We start from the raw sequence: 19,157 nt of genomic DNA on the forward strand, positions 1-19,157 counted from the left end.
GACGTAAAAAGCACACTTCTACATCCCGTAAGTTTTTGCTGTATATTGCTGTTTATGGTCTGTCCAATCCTGTTTGGGATTTATAAAAACATGTTCGCATGAATGACAAAGGCATTTGTGGTGGGCGAGAAGAAGAGATTGATCGATGTGGGCGAAGCTGGAAGAGAAAGCGTGAAGTGATCGATGTGGGCGACTTACTTTGATCAATCGAGTGTCGCCCAAATGCGTCTTTGCTCCAAAATCTTTCCTCTCGTCGATGGATCGACTTGATCGAGGGAGAGATGGGAACATATGTGGCGAACTTATACAACACTTGACCGCCGATTCCAGCAGACGATCACGGAGATGAAAAAGCGCGGTAAAATTTGTCGCATTGGTCAATAATTCTGAAGTTTAGGTCAGGCAAACAGGGGTTAGGGTTTATGGCGAATGAGGCAATGCCGCGCCAAGGAGCGAGCGATCCACGCCTTCGCGAATGTAGGCTGGGATTCCTCAACGATTCCATCGCAGTGGTGTCATCGATCATGTTCTGGCGCGAGGAGGAGGGATTTCTTCAGCGAGGTAGGCGGTCCAAACGTTTTCACCTTCCTCGTGGCATTCAAGGCGTGCAGCATGGCGAGAGAGCTCGAGCTTGGCAGAAGAATTCACGACGACGCTGCTGGGATTGGAGATCTTTCTAGCAATTTCGTGGCCACCGCTGCCGTGGACATGTACTCGAGCTGTGGAAGCATGGCGGAGGCTCGCAGGATCTTTGAGAACTTGGCAAATCCAGACGTGGCGCTGTGGAACTCTCTGGTGATGGGATACGCGAGAAACAGGGATAGCAAGCTGGCTTTGGAGTTTTTCTTCGCGATGGACCGCGAAGCAAATGCTCGGAGCTATGTAGCGGGGCTCACGGCTTGCTCGGGCATGGCTGGCGAAGAACAGGGACAGGAGATCGATGGGAAAGAGATCAAAGTTATGAGCCTGGAAAAGGGGATGGAAATTCACTCGCGAGCAGTGAAAGGTGGTCACTTGGGAGAGATTTTCGTGCAGAACTCGCTGGTGGACATGTATGGAAAGTGTGGGAGCGTTCTGGACGCAAGAACAGTGTTTGACAGGATGATGCATCACGACGTGATCTCGTGGAATTCTCTAATGGTCGGATCTGTGGAAAGTGGTGAGATCGACTTGGCTCTCGATCTCTTCGACTGGATCCATCGAAGCTGCGAGCTGCTGATAAACCCGAGAGTCTACGTGACTGCTCTCACGGCGTGCTCTCGCAAGGCTATGAAAGAAGAGCGGAAGGTGGGAGGACTTGTGAAGATCGAGAGCCTTGAGAGAAGCATGGAAGTTCACTGCTTGGCGTCCGGGAAGAACAGCTGTGATCAGCTAGATCTCTTCGTGGGAAACATCACTCGTCGAAGCGTATTCCAAGTGCTCGTCCATGCTGGACGCTCGGCGAGCTTTCGACAGGATGAAAGACCACGATGCTGTGTCTTGGACGAGCCTCATTCTGGGATACACAGACAACAACGAAGCCGAGCTAGCTCTGGAGATCTTCTCGGCTATGGCGGCTCAAGGCGTTTGCAAGCTCCACTCTGGGACTTTCGTGGCGGCCTTGACGGCTTGCTCGAGCTTGGAGAGGGTCCAGGAATTCCACTCTCGGTTTCTGGAGGCTGGTTGCTACGACAACGCTGGGGCTGTCGTCGAGAACAGCTTGATCGACGCTTACTCGAGATGTGGAAGAACAGTGGAGGCAAAGTCTGTGTTTGATTCGATCGAGAGCCCGACTGTGGTCTCGTGGAACGCTCTCATGCTGGGATACGAGGAGAATGGTGAATCCCAGCTCGCTCTCGACTTGTTCCAGATGATGATACGGCAGAGGCTGTGCTCTCCTAACGCCAAAACTCTCGTCGCCGCGCTCACGGCCTGTGCAAGACTCGGGGCAGCCGAGGAGAGCTCCAGAGAGAAGGCTGCGTTGCTTCAAACAGGCGTGTCCATTCAGCGTGAAGCCGAGAGACTCTTCTACGACTCGGACGTGTCTGTGACGCGAGCTCTCGAGGTCATGTATGCAAAGTGTGGTGAAGCTCGCGAGATTTTCCTGGGCGATGATGGTGATGGAAGTCACAGATAATTTTGTAAGTTTTGATCATTTTCTTCGATCTCTTCTGAAAAAATTGGTTTCTCTTCTTGTGAGTAGTTTAAGAGCGCATGCTCTTTGGCTTGACGGCTTCCATGGCCCGGAGCGCCACCTCCGCGTCCTCCTTGTTCCTGGCACTGCCGTACATGCTTGACAATAGCATGTACGGCGCCGAGTTCTCGGGATCCATCACAAACGCCCTCTCTGCCGCCCTGGCCGCGCGCTTGAAATCCCCAAAGACTTTACACCCGCCGACGAGCGAGATCCACGCCACCACATCCGCGCTCGCCGGCATTGTCTCGATGAGCTCCTCGCAAATCTCCAGCCACCCCCCGCGCGCCAGCAAATCCACCACGCACCCAAACAGGCTGACCTCCGGCACGATCCCGAAGTCCCGCTGGAGCGACACGAAGTAACCGATGCCGTCTTCCAGCCGACCAGCGTGGCTGCATGCCGACAGCAGGCTCAAGAAGCTGATCCCGTCGGGGACATTTCCTTCCAGAAGCATGACGTGGAAGAGTTCTATGGCCGCCACGTTGCAGCCGGCCTGGGTATGTGCCGACAGGATCGCGTTCCACGCCACGACGTTGGGACGGGACATTCCGGCGAACACGTCAGCAGCCCGCCGGAGGTTGCCGCATTTAGCGTACATGTTGAGCATGCCGGTACGGACAGCCGGGTCGGACGCTAGGTCCGTACACTTGATGCTTTCGTGGACAAGGATCCCATCGTTGAGTGCTGAGGCGTTGAGACACGCGTCAAGGATCGCGATGATGGTGATGACGTTGGGGCGTACCCCGTCCAAGTCCATCTCACGGAAGAGGCCTAGGGCTTGCGTTAGCTGCCCGTTCTGGGCATATGCCGACAGCATGGCGTTCCACGTGGCTGCCACGCGGACAGGCAGCGCGTCGAATATGCCCCGCGCATCCCGCAACCAGCCGTGATGCCCGTACGCCGTGATCGCCGCCGTCCATCCCACCATGTTGTTGGACGGCATCCACGGCAGGAGGGCCTCCACCTCCTCCAAGCTCCCGCATTTGCCGTAGAAATTGACGAGCGAGGTCACGACAATGGCCTCGCGCTCCAATCCAACCGCTGCGAGGGATTCGTGGATCGATCGGCCCTCCCAGAGATCCCCCAGCGAGGAGCATGCGCTGATCACACCCGCGGCAGTGACACGATCCGGGAGGAAGCCCTCGAGATCCATCGCCCGGAAGAACCCTAGCGCGAGCTTGGCGTGGCCATTCTGGGCGCTGGCGGATACCATTGCGTTCCAGGAGATCGTGTTCTTCTCGGGCATCTGGTGGAAGAGATCGCAGCACTCGCCCAGATGCCCCAACCGGGCATAGCCTGTGACGATCGAATTCCAGCTGACGATGTCGCGCTCGCGCATCCGATCGAAGAGATCCCTGGCCTCGCGGATTCGATCGCCCTGGACGAACGCTTGGAGCATCGCATTCCAGGAGACGATGTTCTTGCGCGGGATGTGGTGGAAGATTTCCACTGCTAGATCGAGATGCCCGTTTTGGGCATAGCCAGAGAAGAGGATGTTCCACGAGTAGAGATTTTGATCCGGGATGGAATCAAAGACCTCGCGCGCCGATTGTAGATCGCCGCACTGCGCGTACATCTGGACGAGGAGATTGAGAAGAAATCGATTGCGCGAATGGGAGATCGAGGAGGAGATTTTGGAGTGGATTCGTTTGCCCTCTTCCAGCGCCCGCGCGAAACCGCTGTCGCGAAGGAGCGCCGCGTAGATAGCCTGGCTCTCGGCGATCTGCCCCTGCTCGAGGAGATTGAGCGTCGACTGGACCCCCTTGCGGCATTCTTCCCGGATCCCGGCGTCTTTGTTGAATGCCTTCTTCGCAGAGTGGCCCTTGACGAAGAATGCGGGAGGAATCGCATCGGTGTGGAGGAAAGACCGCTGGATCCAGCGCCTTCTCTTCATTCCATTCCATTTTCTTGCAAGAACCTAATCCTTGTTTTTAGGGCTCTTGGTAGCGCGCCAAATTTTTTTTATATAATGCTTAAATCGGAAGGGTGGTCGAGCATGCCAACGAGGTATGCCGCTTAGTTTCCAGAGCTCTAGAAAGTTTAGGAAAGTAGCCCCAAGCTTGGCCTGGTTGTAATCATCTAGCAGCTCGTGAAGCCTTGGAAACACTTGAACATAAATGCTTGCAATGGAAATCGACTGCATTATATATTTCGCTGATGGTTGGATAGGGAACATGAAAGAAACTGAAATAGCAAAAAACTCATGAAAATTTTACTCTGGAATCTTCTTACTCGTTTGGCACCAGGTATGATACAGATACCTGTATAGGCCAGACCCAATCGTTTGTGCTGTAAGGCGAAGCACAGACGTGGAGCTTGTAGTGATGAGCAGGCTCATCTCCCTCCAAGAGCTTTCGTCCCATGCCAGAGCCTGACGAACACAACGCTGGTGCTAAAGCATGGTCCGTGGGGAAGAGTGGTGAGGTAAGACTCGTTCATGAACACTTCCATCGTATCCAGCAGCTCCTCGTCGCCCAGCTCCTCTTCCCCAAATCCAAGAGTGCAAAGAAAGAGTGGAGCCTTGTGAGTTAGGGGATCACATCCACACATTGCTTCCCAAACTCCCCATCCCATCATCTTGTTGTGTCTGCCCAGTTTGTGATTTCTGAGGCAGTACAGGGTGGGCGATGATTTCTTCCTGTCTGCCCAGGGGCAGGCAATTGCAAGGTTTTTTCTTTATTGTTTTGTGCCTAGGCATTGGATTTGGACCCCAAACCAACTGGTAATGAAATAATAATAATACTTTATATATTATTATATATAAAATTAAACTTTAGTTGTGAGTGCTTGGAATATGGAAAGGGAATATAGAAATATGCATATCAACCCAAAAACCCTAACTTATATACAGAAGCGAATGGTCTGGATTGAAACCAATCCGACGGCTACCAAAATCCCACTACGTTAATATTAGTATACGGCATTATAGCCATACACGTGGCCTTTACATCATCAGAATAATGGAAAACCATTAGGGTTCTCTTGTAGACGGGCCAGGATCTGGAGGAACGTCAGGAGTGTCAAAGTTAACCTACCAAAATTGACCCAAGAACTATCGAACAAGAGAAATGAAACTTTTGAGTTTATAGAAATATATATTACTTTATTGATTTGCAAGATTTAGTGAAAGATTTGCAAAAACTATTCTTTATTTTGATTCTCATACTCTGTGACAAGCTTATGAGTATGTGTAAGATTACCAAGAGGCTCTCATGTTGATTCACAAGATGGATAATGTTAGGTGCCAGCTTTGACTACGTGATCAACGTCGGTCAAAAGGAGGCTCAAGGGTATATTAAGGCACGTTAGGGTAAGGGACTTAACCTACCCTAGGGCTCATAGTGGAGCGGCGGTGCAGTGGAGCTTTTGAGGTAGCTCGGGGGTGGTTGGGTGGTGAGGAACCTCAAGAGGTGGCGTAGCATAGTCTAGGGCAACTAGATCTTTGTCTTTTTGTGCTGGATCATAACATTGGTATCAGAGGATTGGTTGCGATGGCCGACCAAGCTGAATGCTGGAATCCTATTGTCGATGGTAGTGCCGACGATGGTGCCGACGAAGCTGCAGAGATTTGGACCATTCAAGATGTGGTTCATGAGCTACGAGCCCTTAATCGAAATCAGCAAGAGATGCAAGACGAGATGCATGGCATGATGGATACCATGTGTGGGTGTGTTGAGGCACTCGAGGCTGGACAGAGTAGCGCTCCAAGTAAGCCTTCTTTGGTAGATCGACTCAAGATTCCAACCTTTTCCGGTGATGGTGGTGTGGACGAGTGTCTCGCTTGGCTAGCCAATGTGAAGAAGTTCTTGGCTGCTAGAGGAATTCCAGATGCAGAGGCTTTAGTGGCTATTCCGATGGTTTTGCGTGATGCGGGTCTTCGATGGTGGAATTGGCTTGAGGAGTCCCGTGTTGCGGATAAGAAACCACCAGTGTCTACCATGGATGAGTTTGAGGCTGCTTTCCGTTTACGTTTTGCCCCTCATTACGACGTGGAGAATGCTCGTACAGAACTTCGCCATTTCCAGCAAGGGAAAATGACGCTCGGGGATTATATCGAGAAGCTTACTCGTTTGATTAGTCGTGTTCCAATGAAGGATCCAGATCAGAACAAGTCCTACTTCATTGATGGCCTACATAGTGAGAGCATGCAGCAACACTTGCGTCATTCTCAGCCTACAAAGAGTTTGGAGGAGCTCTTTGATGCGGCTCGTCGACTTGACAATGACAAGCACAAGTCTTGCAAGCGTTCGCGGAGTCCTTCTGTCGAGAATCATTGTGATGATCGCCGTGGACACAAGGATGGGAACAAGCATCACAAGTTGAAGTCGGTGGTGACTACTTCAAATGCAAAGGGGTCCAAGAAGCAGAAGTTCTTTGTGAAGAATTATAGACAGGGTTGTCATCATTGCGGCGAACTTGGACACTACAAGGCTGATTGTCTGCAGTTGAAGAACAAGCAGTAGGACAAGAAGAATGGCCAATCATCTTCTCACGGTAAGTCAGATACTAAAAAGTTGCAAGCTTTACAGTGTGAGGATGACGAGAACGACCATTCCGGTCGGAGGAAGAGACTTTTGATTGTTGCTCGTCAACTCAACTGTGTGTGGAACAAGATGGAGCTCGAGGATACGCGTGAATCAGCTTTAATGCTGGAGGGCGTGTTCCGTGGCGATCCAGTGCGGATTTTACTAGATAGTGGGAGCGATGACAACTTTGTTTCGGCAAAGTTTGTTGCGGAGCATCACCTGAACACACGTGGAGTTCTTCCATACACAGTGGAAGGTGCAACTACCTCTGCTCAGCATTTTGATACTTGTGTCGAGAGGCTGGAAGTGTTGGTTGGCATTGTGGAGGCTTTTTATCTCGCGGATATCCATCGTGTGGATCTCATTCTTGGGATGCCATGGTTGGTGAAGGTGGATCCAGAGATAAAGTGGAGCATTAAGCATATCTCGCTGGAGTATGGTGGCGTTAAAGATGTGTGGTTTGGTGAGGGCGTTCAACCACCAGTTGTTATGCTCTCTGCTACATCTTTGAAGCGGGCTTGTCGTAATGGAAAAACACTTTCAAGTTACTTGCTGTTTGTTCGTGACTTGGGGGACCAAGGCACGTGTGGGGGAGAAGCAACAATACGGGATGTACTTGATGAGTTTTCTGATGTTTTTCCATCTGAACTTCCTCATGGATTGCCTCCATTACGAGGTGTGGAGCATGGGATTACATTGGAGCCGGGGATGCGGCCAATTTACCGATGTCCATTTCAGTTAAGTTATGTGGAGGAGCAAGAAGTTCAACGACAAGTCAAGGAGTTACTTGAGTTTGGATTTATTCAGCCAAGTAAGTCTCCGTTTGGTGCTCCGGTCTTGTTTGTGAAAAAAAAGGACGGTTCAATGTGAATGTGTATTGACTACTGCGCTTTGAACAAGAAGACAGTGAAGGATAAGATGCCGATGCCATGTGTGGATGATATCCTAGACAAGCTTGGTGAAACACGAGTGTTTACCAAGATTGATCTGAGGAGTGGATATCATCAGATTGCAATGGATGATGCATCTATCTCCAAGACGGCATTCAACACAAACTTCGGACATTTTGAGTTTACAGTTATGCCGTTTGGTTTGACGAATGCACCAGCCACATTTACTCGGTTGATGATGGAGGTATTTGGGCGTTATCTTCATGAGTTTGTGGAGATTTTCTTGGACAATATTCTTGTTTTTAGCAAGAATATGGAGGAGCATAGGGTGCATTTGCGCAAGGTTCTTTTGTTACTTTGAAACAACAAACTTTATGCGAAGAAGAGCAAATGTGAATTTGCAAAGTCGGAAGTGGAATATTTAGGCCATATTGTGACATTTAAGGGTGTCAAGACAGATCCAAGGAAGGTGGCTGTAGTGGAAAACTGGCCTACACTGACTACAGTGGCCGAGTTGCGCAGTTTTCTTGGTATGGCTAGTTACTACCGACGTTTCCAGCATAAGTTTGCAGAGGTGGCTATTCCTTTGACGCGGATGTTACACAAGAATGTGCCATTCGAGTGGAAGACGCCACAAGAGGAGAGTTTTGTGGCGCTGAAACGATTGTTGAGCGAGGCTCCAGTGCTTTGCATTGCTGATCCATCGAAACCTTACGAGGTGACATGCGATGCGAGTGGTTATGCACTGGGAGGAGTTCTCATGCAAGAGGGACAGCCTATTGTATATGAGAGTCGAACTTTGAATTCCGCCGAGCAATGCTATTCCACATATGAGCAAGAGTTACTCTCTATTGTTCATGCTTTACGGACGTGGCGGCACTATCTTTATGGTGCAGTGTTTGTGGTGTTGACAGATCACAAACCACTTGTGTATCTCTTCACACAGAAGGAGTTGAACACTAGGCAAGCTCGTTGGATGGTCAAACTCATGGAGTTTGGGGAGTTTCCTATTGAGCATCGTCTGGGAAAATCAAATGTGGTGGCGGATGCTTTATCTTGTGTTCGTCATGTGACGACGTTACGAACACGATTTTGTTATCATTTGAGTAAGGTGGTCAGCGAGTTTGGGTAGTTGGTTGAGCATGCTCAGGCTCAGGATGCTGAGGTGGCCTCTTTGCGAGCCCAGATGGAAGCCCCTTTCTCATTGGTGGATGGGATTCTCTACTACAATGGTCGTGTATATTTGCCACAGGTGGATGCGTTAATTACTCAAGTTTTATTCCACTATCATGATTGTCCAGAGGCTGGTCATTTTGGGGGGAAGAAGACATATGAGTTGATTAAGCGCAACTTTTATTGGAGGAATATGAAGGCTGGTATCCTCAAGTATTGTAAATCATGCGAGTTTTGTCAGCGGGTTAAGGTGCCACAGGAGAAGCCGGGGGGACTTTTGCAACCTTTACCTATTCTTCAGAGCCGTTGGTGTAGTATCTCTATGGACTTTATCACTTGTTTGCCACAAACACAGAGGCAAAAGGAGCAAGTATGGGTCATAGTGGATCGGTTGACGAAGTATGTGCGGTTGTTAGCTCTTCGGAAGACTGTCACTGCCTCAGACTTGGCTGCGGTTTATTTGGAGAAGGTTTTTCCTGATTTTGGTTTGCCGGAGGACATCATTAGTGATCGAGATTCAAAGTTCACCAGTGGATTTTGGAAAAGCTTTGCAAAGGCTATGCAAGTGACTTTGAAACTTTCGAGTGGAGATCATCCTCAGACGGATGGGCAAACTGAGCGTGTGAATCAGGTGGTGGAGGATATGCTATGTTGTAGCATTGGTCAAAGGCAAGGGCAGTGGGATCTATATCTTCCGTTGGTGCAATTTTCTTACAACAATAGCCAACACAGTGGAACCAAGCTAAGTCCTTACTTTGCCATGTTTGAAAGGCATCCTCGAACAACGGTGGAGTTGGGATTGCATTTGAGTAAGGACGTTCAAGATAAGCTTGATTCCGAGGCAACTGATCTGGCCACAAAACTTGATGAGATTCTGGTGGTGTGCAAACAGAATTTGCAAGCAGCTCAGGATAGAGCGGAGAAGTTTGCCAATGAGCATCGCCAATTCCGGGAATATAAGGTGGGTGATCTCATCTTTGTGCGAGTGATCTTTCCATTAAGTGAGTGGCGGAACACCTTGGTGCCTTTACGGACAGGGAAGAGTGATAAACTTTCCCATTGATATGCTGGTCCATATGAAGTGCTAGAGCGCATTGGTAAAGCGGCTTATCAGGTGCGGCTGCCAGTTGGGGTGAAAATTCATCCGGTATTTTATGTCAGCCAGTTGAAAGGTGTACTATCTCGGAGTGATGGGCCCAATGCCTTCTTGATGTATGGTTGTGGAAGATGGACCAGGAGCTTGAGCAGGATTCCCCAGAAAGGGTGATCACCAGTACAATTCATCCTTGGGACAAGGACTTTGTTGGGGGGGAAGAATTGTTAAGTGCCAGCTTTGACTACGTGGTCAACGTCGGTCAAAGGGAGGCTTAAGGGTATATTAAGGCACGTTAGGGTAAGGGATTTAACCTACCCTAGGGCTCACAGTGGAGCGGCGGCACAGTGGAGCTTTTGAGGTAGCTCGGGGGTGGTTGGGTGGTGAGGAACCTCAAGAGGTGGCGTAGCATAGTCTAGAGCAACTAGATCTTTGTCTTTTTGCACCGGATCATAATAGATAACCTTTCCATTTGACTAAATATTGACCATTGTGTTTCTGGTGACATGATAAGATGTTTTCAACTTCGTATTTAGATTCACCACCCCACAACTTCTGGTGGCAGACAAATCTCCTCTTGACATGCAACATCTATAATGTAAGGAGCCAATAAATTGGTATGAAATACATTATAAATATTTGATATTTCCATAGGAAGATCCAACTAATAGGATATATCACCAATTCATTTTAAAACTATATTTTGGTATCAGCTTCCAAGACAAAGATCCCTTAATATATAAATTTCTAGAAAATAACCACACCAGATAATCCTCAACTTGAGCATTCACACGTTCAATCTACCCATCGGTTTGAGGATGATAAGCTATACTAAACTTCAACTTGGTGTTGAGCAACTGAGATTGTGCCCCAAAACTTCCCCATCAATCTCAAATCTCTATTTGAGATCATCTCTTCGGGAAGACCACAAACCCACACTACTTCATGGAAAAAAACTTTGCTACTTACTTCACATTCACTATTTCTATAGTTGGAATGAAGTGTGCAATCTTCAACAACCAATCCACAACCACCATCAAAGTATCATAACCCTTAGAGTTCAGCAAGCAAGTGATAAAGTCAAGTATCACACTCTAAAATGGCCATGTCGGTGCTGGAATGCATTAAAACTTCCCAGCCTGCTTCTTAGTTTTGCGCTTACATTGCTATGTAAGAATAAGCATAATCTATTACCTTCTATACTAGACAAAAAAAAACCCTTTTTCAATGAAGTAAGAGTTTTTCGTTTTCCACCATGTCCCGCTACTGAAACATCATGATGTTCCTGTAGAAATAGTTGTCACAAATCCTTGGAAAGAAGATACAATCTTTCTTGCTTATAGAAAATAAGCCCATCTTGAACTAAGAAGTGAAGCTTTACATTGGCATGACTAGCAACTTTCATTGCTTCGCTACTAAGTTTTACTTCACCAAATTTGCATGGTGCAAGATTGCCTTCTCCAATGGATCACTTCCATATAAAGCTTGAATATCTTCCAACTAGTCTGAATTGATTGCCGACATTTCTTAGAACTAAGCCTGACAACTCAATGCATCTGGAACAATATTGTTTTTACCAGGTTTATAGATGATTTCAATATCAAATCTAGCAAGCTTTTCTTGCCAACGTGTCTACTTCGGCATAAACTTTGGCTATGTAGCAAAGTAGCTCAATGTGTTATTATCCATATAAACCTTGGTATGTCCACCCAAATAGTGTCTCTAGTGTTCCAATGCCAACACTATAGCAAATGTCTCTTTCTTGTACATTGGCTATTTTCATTAGGTCTCATCCAATTTCTTGAAATAAAATGCAATAGGACAATTGTATTGTCTTAGTGTAACACCAACTGCATTATCATAATATTGCTGCAACATGGCACCTATAGCATAACCAGATGCATCACAATGCACTTCGAAGTGTTTATCAAGATTTGGGATCTTGAGAATAAGAACTATAGTCAAGATCTCCTTTAACCATACAAAAACACACTGACAAGTTAGTGTTTAATAAAACAGTATACTACTCTTTGTTAACTCAGTCAATGAAAGAGCAATTCTTGCAAAATTGTGAAAAAACTTGCAATAGTATCCCGTCAAACCAAGAAAGGAACGAAAAACTAATATAGTGGTTGGGAATTCTTAGGACTTCATCATTTTCACCTTCTTTTGATCCACTTCAATTACACCACCACCAACTATATGTCCAAGAAAGTTCATGTGAAATTGTACAAAAGCACATATACTTTCTTTAGCATATAGTTTGTGTTCATGCAACTTCTAAAACACCAGTTCCAATTGTTTCAAATGATCCTCCAAGGTTTCATTAAAGACTAGAACATTGTCAATATATAGGATAACAAATGCGTCCAAATAATCTCTGAATATTCTATCCATTATTGCGTTGAATGTTGTTAGAGCATTATATAACCCAAACGGCATGACAAGGAATTCATAGGATCTGTATTGAGTCTTAAAGGCTGTCTTTTCCACATCTTAATGTGCCACCTGTATCTGATGATACCCGAACTGCAAATCAAATTGCATAAAGAGTTTAAGCCAAAGTACTTTTTACATACAGTCCCTTTGATATACTTGTTGAAGAAATCTATACCAAACACCATTTGAAAATCTGGTATCTTCAACATTTCTAAGTCCAAAACTGTATGGGTAATATCTGTTTTTAATCCTAACAACTCTACTAAGTCTTTAGATGTCACGCTATACATAGCTCCTATGTCAATCATTACTTGGATTCAGTGTCCGTGGACAAAGCCTACTAGATACATCAATGGATCAGTGTTTGCATTAACTGCAAGAAAAATTTAAGGAAAGTAACAAAAGTAATTCACCTCCTCTTCCTCATAGTCTGCATTGACCAACTCGTCAACCCCTTCAGCTTCACCACCACTATCTTCCCTCATAACATTAACACAAGATTTTGTCTTATGCTTGTTAGGACATTCTGAGGACTTATGTCCTACCTCTCCACAATGGAAACAATGACCCACACTATCTATTCTGCTAGGACCAGGTTTCATAAATTGTTGTTATTTGTATCCACCAAGAAGAAAAACAAAGGATCTAGGACTAAAAGAAGCTGCTAGTGGTCGCTAACCACCACCTATATTAACTATTGTTTATGAGCCTCTAGGGTGGAATTTTTCTTCCACCCTTTGTTTTCAATCACCTTGTTTATTCCCAAAGTTCTTATTCTTGTTTGAGGTACCAGCATACTGCTGCTAATATTGTTCTATGAAGGAGTGATTGAAAGAAACTAAGTCTTGGTATGTTCCCTTCTTACACTCTATGAAAATTTACTAAATATGAAATGGCACTAGATTGGCCCGTATCTATTTCCTTGTCTGTTTTAATGTGCTAACGTTTCTTTTACAACAGCCAGTTTGTACTTTATCTTGGATTGTAACCATCTAAGAGTTCCAGCCAACTTTTCACATGCAAATCTGTATGATGGATTTGAATGAGTTCCTGGTTGCTAAGGCTACCTCTTTTGTGGTCCTAGTAGCATTATAGTACATTATAGTGTACTTGGATTCAGGCAAGTTCCCAACAGATTCCTTACAAGCGCAACAAAAGGCATTGAAGATTCGAGTGCAGGAGTTTTGCCTTCTTGACGGACATCTTTGCACCATAGCTACTTTTGGCCTCAAATTCACCAGCATATCTTAGACTATGCAAATGTGAGACACAAATCCGTAAGCCCCAAAGTGGAGCCAAAAGGGTGCCACATGGTGGTGGTCGAAGTGGAAGTCCAATAAGTGTAATATGTTTGAACCAAAGACTCCAACTTGGAAAGTTGAGAGTGGGAGTGGAATTCCAAACAAAGTGCTCGAGAATTGAACACAAAACATTTAGTGAATGAATTTCTAAAAAGGGACACAAGAAGGATTGACACATGGCAAATGTCATGATGTATGGAAGTGTTAGGAATGAGTCCAAAAAAGAGTCCAAGAAGGAGTTTGAGATGGAGTTTGATATAAACTTGAGATGGACCCAAGATGGAGTCTGAGATGGAGTCCGATATAGACTCAAGATGGAGTCCAAGATGGACCCGAGATGGTGTCCAAGATGGAGCTAAAATGGAGTCCAAAATGGACTTGAAATGGAGTTTGAGATGGACCTAAGTTGAAGTCTAAGATCAAGTTCGAGACGGAGACCGAGATGGAGTCAAAGGTCAAGACCCAAGATAGAGTCTGAGGTCAAGACTCGAGATGGAGTCCAAGGTTGAGGTCGAGGCCGAAACTAAGACCGAGACCGAGTCTGAGACTGAGCCCAAGACAGAATTCGAGTTTGAGTTTGAGTCCAAGTTCGAGGGTGAAAGCCATAGCGATCATCTCTTAGACCCTAGGGGGTTTGGTGAGCTCCAAAAATATAGTAAGAGGAGGACTCCAATGGAGCTAGTTTAGCTAGAAAATGCTAGTGTGACCAAAGAAGGTTATACCCATGTGTTGGGTGATGATATAACCATTAAAAAGTCCAAGGCTAGAGTGAATACAGACACATAAACAGGGTAGTTTGGTAAAGTGTTTAAAAGTTAACTTTAACTCCCTTAGGAGATTGAATGGTCGATGCTCCCAATCCAAATGTGGATGGCACTACCTACTTGGATATCACATGGCTCATCAAAACCTCATTCTAGCCACATGGTTAGGGCATCTAAGGGCAAGAGGTGGGGAGAGTACCCACAAGGTTCGTGTAGAGTTATGGTGTTTCAAAATGTCTTCCCAAAATCCCAGACTATAGAAAGGAAAAGGAATAATCCTTTAGTGTAATGACGAAGAATGTGGTCACATGGTGAGGAAGTCCTAGAAGTTAGTGGGACTTAATGGTTGGGCCTTTAAGCCTTGACCCAATGGCAATATTAATGAGCATGGCCATGGATGGAGAGGGATTTGGTGGGAACAGAATAAGGGACATTAGGGAAGGGTGTTCCTCACATCTCCAGACATCCTAAGGGCTAAGGTGTGGTCAAAGGATGACCACTCATGTATGAATGGCCCAGTCTTTTGAGAGACGTGATTATGATGTAGGTGGTTTTGGACTACTGATGTGATAAGGGTGAATGGGTATAGGCTTAGCATTACAGACTGATATATCAATGGTGTCAATCATGGGATTAAACATGTAGAACACTTGGACCAAGTGCAAAGGCTGAGTGGCATAGATGTTATTCATGGGGCTAGCATGTCCCCAAGTCAGGAATAAAACTTATGGAGTTTGGGAATAAAACTCCTCCAAGTGGTCAAAAGTGGGGTTAAGTGGCTAAAGTAGAATGGAAAAAATTAGTCACTTACAGCAAAGGTATGTAAACAATGCCAACAGTTCAATTCAAAGCTATGTTCAATGCCTTCCTTTCCAGCTTGTCACTTCTCTAGGTCTCTGTTTTTAGTGGGGACTTGACTTTGTTAGCCCGATCAACCCATCAAGCTCAAAAGGATAGCAATATATCATGGTTGTAATGGACTACTTCACAAAGTGGTTGAGGCCATTCCTCTGCAACAAGTAGATTAACAGTCTACAACAAAGTTTATTTATGAGTACATTGTTTACCGATTTGGAGTTCTTGCAGTTTTGATTTCCAGTCGTGGCAGCAACTTCCTTGGACAGGTGATGTAACATCTCTTCCAGCAGCTGCAAGTCAAGCACATGAAGAGCAGCAGCTACTATCTTGAGTGCAATGGCTAGGCAAAGTCCAGCAATAAGATATTGAAGACCATCATTTCAAAGTTTGTGGAAGATCACCCAAGGCATTGGCATGAGCATTTGGTTATGCTATTGTGGGCCTTTCAAACATCCTTCAAGACATTCATCTCTATGAGCCCATTCTCTCTTGTCTATAGGACAGAGGTTGTGCTTTTAGTGGAGATTCAGATGCCATTGCTCTCACTTTCACTTTGATATGCAGCAGAGATGCAACTTAGCAATGAGGACAAGCTTCATGTATGTGATTTGGAGGTTCTTGCCTTGGAAGAATAGCGAAAAGCCATGACTAAACATCTTCTTTGAGGTAAGCAAAAGATCAAGTTAGTTATTGATCACCAGCAGTCAGTTGAACTAGTCAAGGATAGCAATATTGTTCTACTCAAGGAGTTCATGCCACCTTCAAAGTTTTCTCCTCACTGGACCGGCCTTTACTTTGTCCAACGATACATTAGAAGTGGAGCATATATGCTAGTAGATACCAATAGACATGAGCTCCCACACACTTACAATCACTTTCACCTCAAACGCTTCATTCAATGAGGTGTTCCTTTTTGCTTCTTTTTCATTTACTTCCTATCTTTCACTTTACTGTCACAGTTTCTTTTTTTATTTTTAGAGGGTGTTTCTCCATTGGACTATAACTTTTGCCTTGGATTTCATGCTCAAGTTGCATTACCATTTGTATAGAAATTTTTCACTTGGCTCAGGCTATGTTCTAGGTTATTTGGCCCTTCCCTTACTATTACTCTACCCCACACATTCCCCCACCCATTCTATATCATCTACACTCACAGATCCACCACCAATCATTTTTAGTAGCATTTTCTACACTTACTTCCAAATGCCCGTCTTGCATCTTCCATTCTTTCACCATTGTCCACATAGATCATATTTACTCCATACCATGGACACAAATACACACACCGGTAGCAAAAAACATCACCTCATTTAAACATGTTGTTTTCAAAATATCATTATGACCATTTGCTGATGACGTGCTAGCTTTTCTGGAGTGACTTTCTTTCAACCAGGTGAACCCATTCACTCAAAGCACCTAGGTGGATTTTTAGGCAAGGCCATAGAAGTTGAAGCCACTTTCTCCTGCTCTAGCACTCAGTGGACATATACCACCTATCTTTACCAGCAATTCAGCGATTATGTCATCCTTTTTTGTTGTGGTTTTCTTTAGTCTGACATATCAGACCATAGGTTTGACACTTTTAGAGATGGCCACCTTCTCAAAGTGCCACCACCATCTTGGCACTCCACCATATCACTCCATCTTTCATCATTTTTACACTTCCCACCCTTGGGTAATGCATTCCCTCTTCTACCTCTCTTTCTTTCTCGATTCGGCCAATCCTTACTTGAAGTCATCATGAGGCAATATTTGCATATTACACTTTCTTAAGGCAAAATTCAGGTACAGGTCTTTGGGTTCTCACTTTTTTTACTTTTATTTTCTTTCTTTTTTCACACAGTTTGACTATAGAGATTTCTATTGGGTTTTCCTCTCTATCTTCAAACTTCACCCCTACCCCTTTTCTGTCTTTTTCCATTTTATTTTCCAGAGTTTCTACTAGTTCACGCAGTGACCAAGACTTGGCATCAGCAGTAGAGGTACACTCTACACTTTTTGGGGGGTTCTTATGCATCTAGAGCTAGCAAGATCCACTGTGATCGCATACTAGAGCATGTGTGAGAGAGGGAGAATATTCCAATTCTTAGAATATTCTTTATCTTCCTAATATAAAACCCTTGCCCCAAAAGGGCAAAGGGGGGGCATTTGTGGAGAGTATTAGAGCATTTTTTCGTATTTGAGCAAGTGTTGGGGGAGTGCCCTTCCTCCCCCCAACAACTATTTGAAAGTAATTTTACCTTTAATAGACCAAATGAGAAAAAAAAAGATGGTATAAACAGTGGAATATGAAGTGGCGTTTGTCCACTTCAAAGGAAAATTGAGGAAGGCTCTTATGTTGGTACTACCAAACTTTGGTAAAAACTTTGAGGTAGAAATGAATGCTTTAGATTTTGTATTGGGCACAATTTTGAAGCAAGACAACTATCCAATGGCATTCTTCTTAAAATAGTTAGATAAGGCTCAACAAAAGTGCTCAAAAGAAAATATCATTAGCTAGAATGGCTAAAGATGTTCAAAACTATGTAAAAACATACCTAATATATTAGACGTGTTCCTCCCATATCCCGTCCAAATGGATTAAGATATCATTGATGAAATCAGCAGTCACCTCCGGTATATTGCAAAGAACCTCATCCATCATTTGCTAGAAAGTCGCTGGAGCATTATTCAACCAAACAGCATCACCAAGAACTCATATAAAGAAAATGGTGTACGAAAAGTAATATTCTTCGGCCATCAGTATTTGCTAGTACCCAGAAGTAAGATCTAGCTTGGTGAACCAACTACTTCTCCCCAGACGATCTAAGAGATTAGTAGTGTGAGGAAGAAGGTACATATTCAGGATTGTCACTTTGTTTAACGGAAGATAGTTGATGCAGAAATGAATATTTCCATCAAACTTCATTGTAAGATGAAGTTCACATGCCCAAGGATTTTGCAAATTTCAAATAACACCTTTTTTCAATATCTCCTTGATGTTTGCATGTAGAATCTTGATCTCTTTGGGTGATTAATGATGAATAGGAACTTTGATTGGACGAGCATCCCCAGTTGGAATTGGATGATATATGGCAATCTTAGCCCCAGACAATAGGTCAAATTGAAAGAGATCAACATATTCTTTCATAAGTGAGTTAATTGTTACAACACAAAAACCATTAGAGGGATCAGAAAAGGAAAGAGCGGAACAAGACAACAATATAGAAGGATGTAATCGGGAGACAAAAGTAATGGAAGTAGAGGTAAAAACATAGGGACGAAGAGGTACGGAAGTGAGAAGAATGGATGAAATATAAGGAAGTATGAGACAAGGGGATAAAGTCTCAAAATCACATTTAATATGATTATGTTACAATTAATCTATACCAAAAATGAGGTCAAAAGCTTGACTCAGCATCACCCGCAATGACTACAATTCAAACTCGAGAATGCCCATATGCACAACTAAGTCTGCCTCATCCCATGCATATGCATATGTACGGTTGTTGCCATAAAGAATGAAAACTGGTTTTGCCACACAACGTAAATGTAGATGGCAATATGTGGCAATAGGTCAAGCAATAGAAGATAAACTCGAACTTGTATGTAAGCTTTTGAATTTAAACTTCCTGGGAGGTCACCCAACCTAATATTATTCAAACCCAAGGATGCCTAACCCCAAATATCCCAAGGCCTTTAACCAATTGGAAAAGGGGGTGCACTCTTATTCATGGGCCCTTTCCCTTTATATTTGAACCTCATAGATCGTCTCTCGAATAATTCCCTTTAGTTGCTTACAATTCACCATGCTTCCTTGTAAGTTCACGCCCTCGTGAACGAAAGCTGAGAGCCACAGCTCTCCCAAGAACCCTGTTCTCTTAACACCCTATGTAGCGCACATGAATTTGGAGCCATACTTCAATCCCATTGCGTTACGAACAAGGATCTGGTACAA

The 19,157-nt window shown here is 44.8% G+C and overlaps 2 protein-coding genes across 2 annotated transcripts; one reads left to right on the forward strand and one right to left on the reverse strand.

The window, feature by feature from the left end:
* Positions 1–429: 429 nt before the first annotated feature.
* Positions 430–2,116, forward strand: LOC112349574 (pentatricopeptide repeat-containing protein At3g63370, chloroplastic-like). The gene is made up of 2 exons (XM_024684195.1): positions 430–1,287; positions 1,418–2,116. The coding sequence occupies exons 1-2, from the start codon at positions 430–432 to the stop codon at positions 2,114–2,116; spliced, it is 1,557 nt and encodes a 518-aa protein (XP_024539963.1).
* Positions 2,117–2,183: 67 nt separating this feature from the next.
* Positions 2,184–3,752, reverse strand: LOC112349575 (pentatricopeptide repeat-containing protein At2g13600-like). The gene has a single exon (XM_024684196.1). It carries the CDS (start codon positions 3,750–3,752, stop codon positions 2,184–2,186), a length of 1,569 nt encoding a protein of 522 aa, XP_024539964.1.
* Between the last annotated feature and the right edge of the window lie 15,405 nt (positions 3,753–19,157).

Source organism: Selaginella moellendorffii, unplaced genomic scaffold (assembly GCF_000143415.4).
Source record: "Selaginella moellendorffii unplaced genomic scaffold, v1.0 SELMOscaffold_40, whole genome shotgun sequence".
NCBI classification, from domain to species: domain Eukaryota; kingdom Viridiplantae; phylum Streptophyta; class Lycopodiopsida; order Selaginellales; family Selaginellaceae; genus Selaginella; species Selaginella moellendorffii.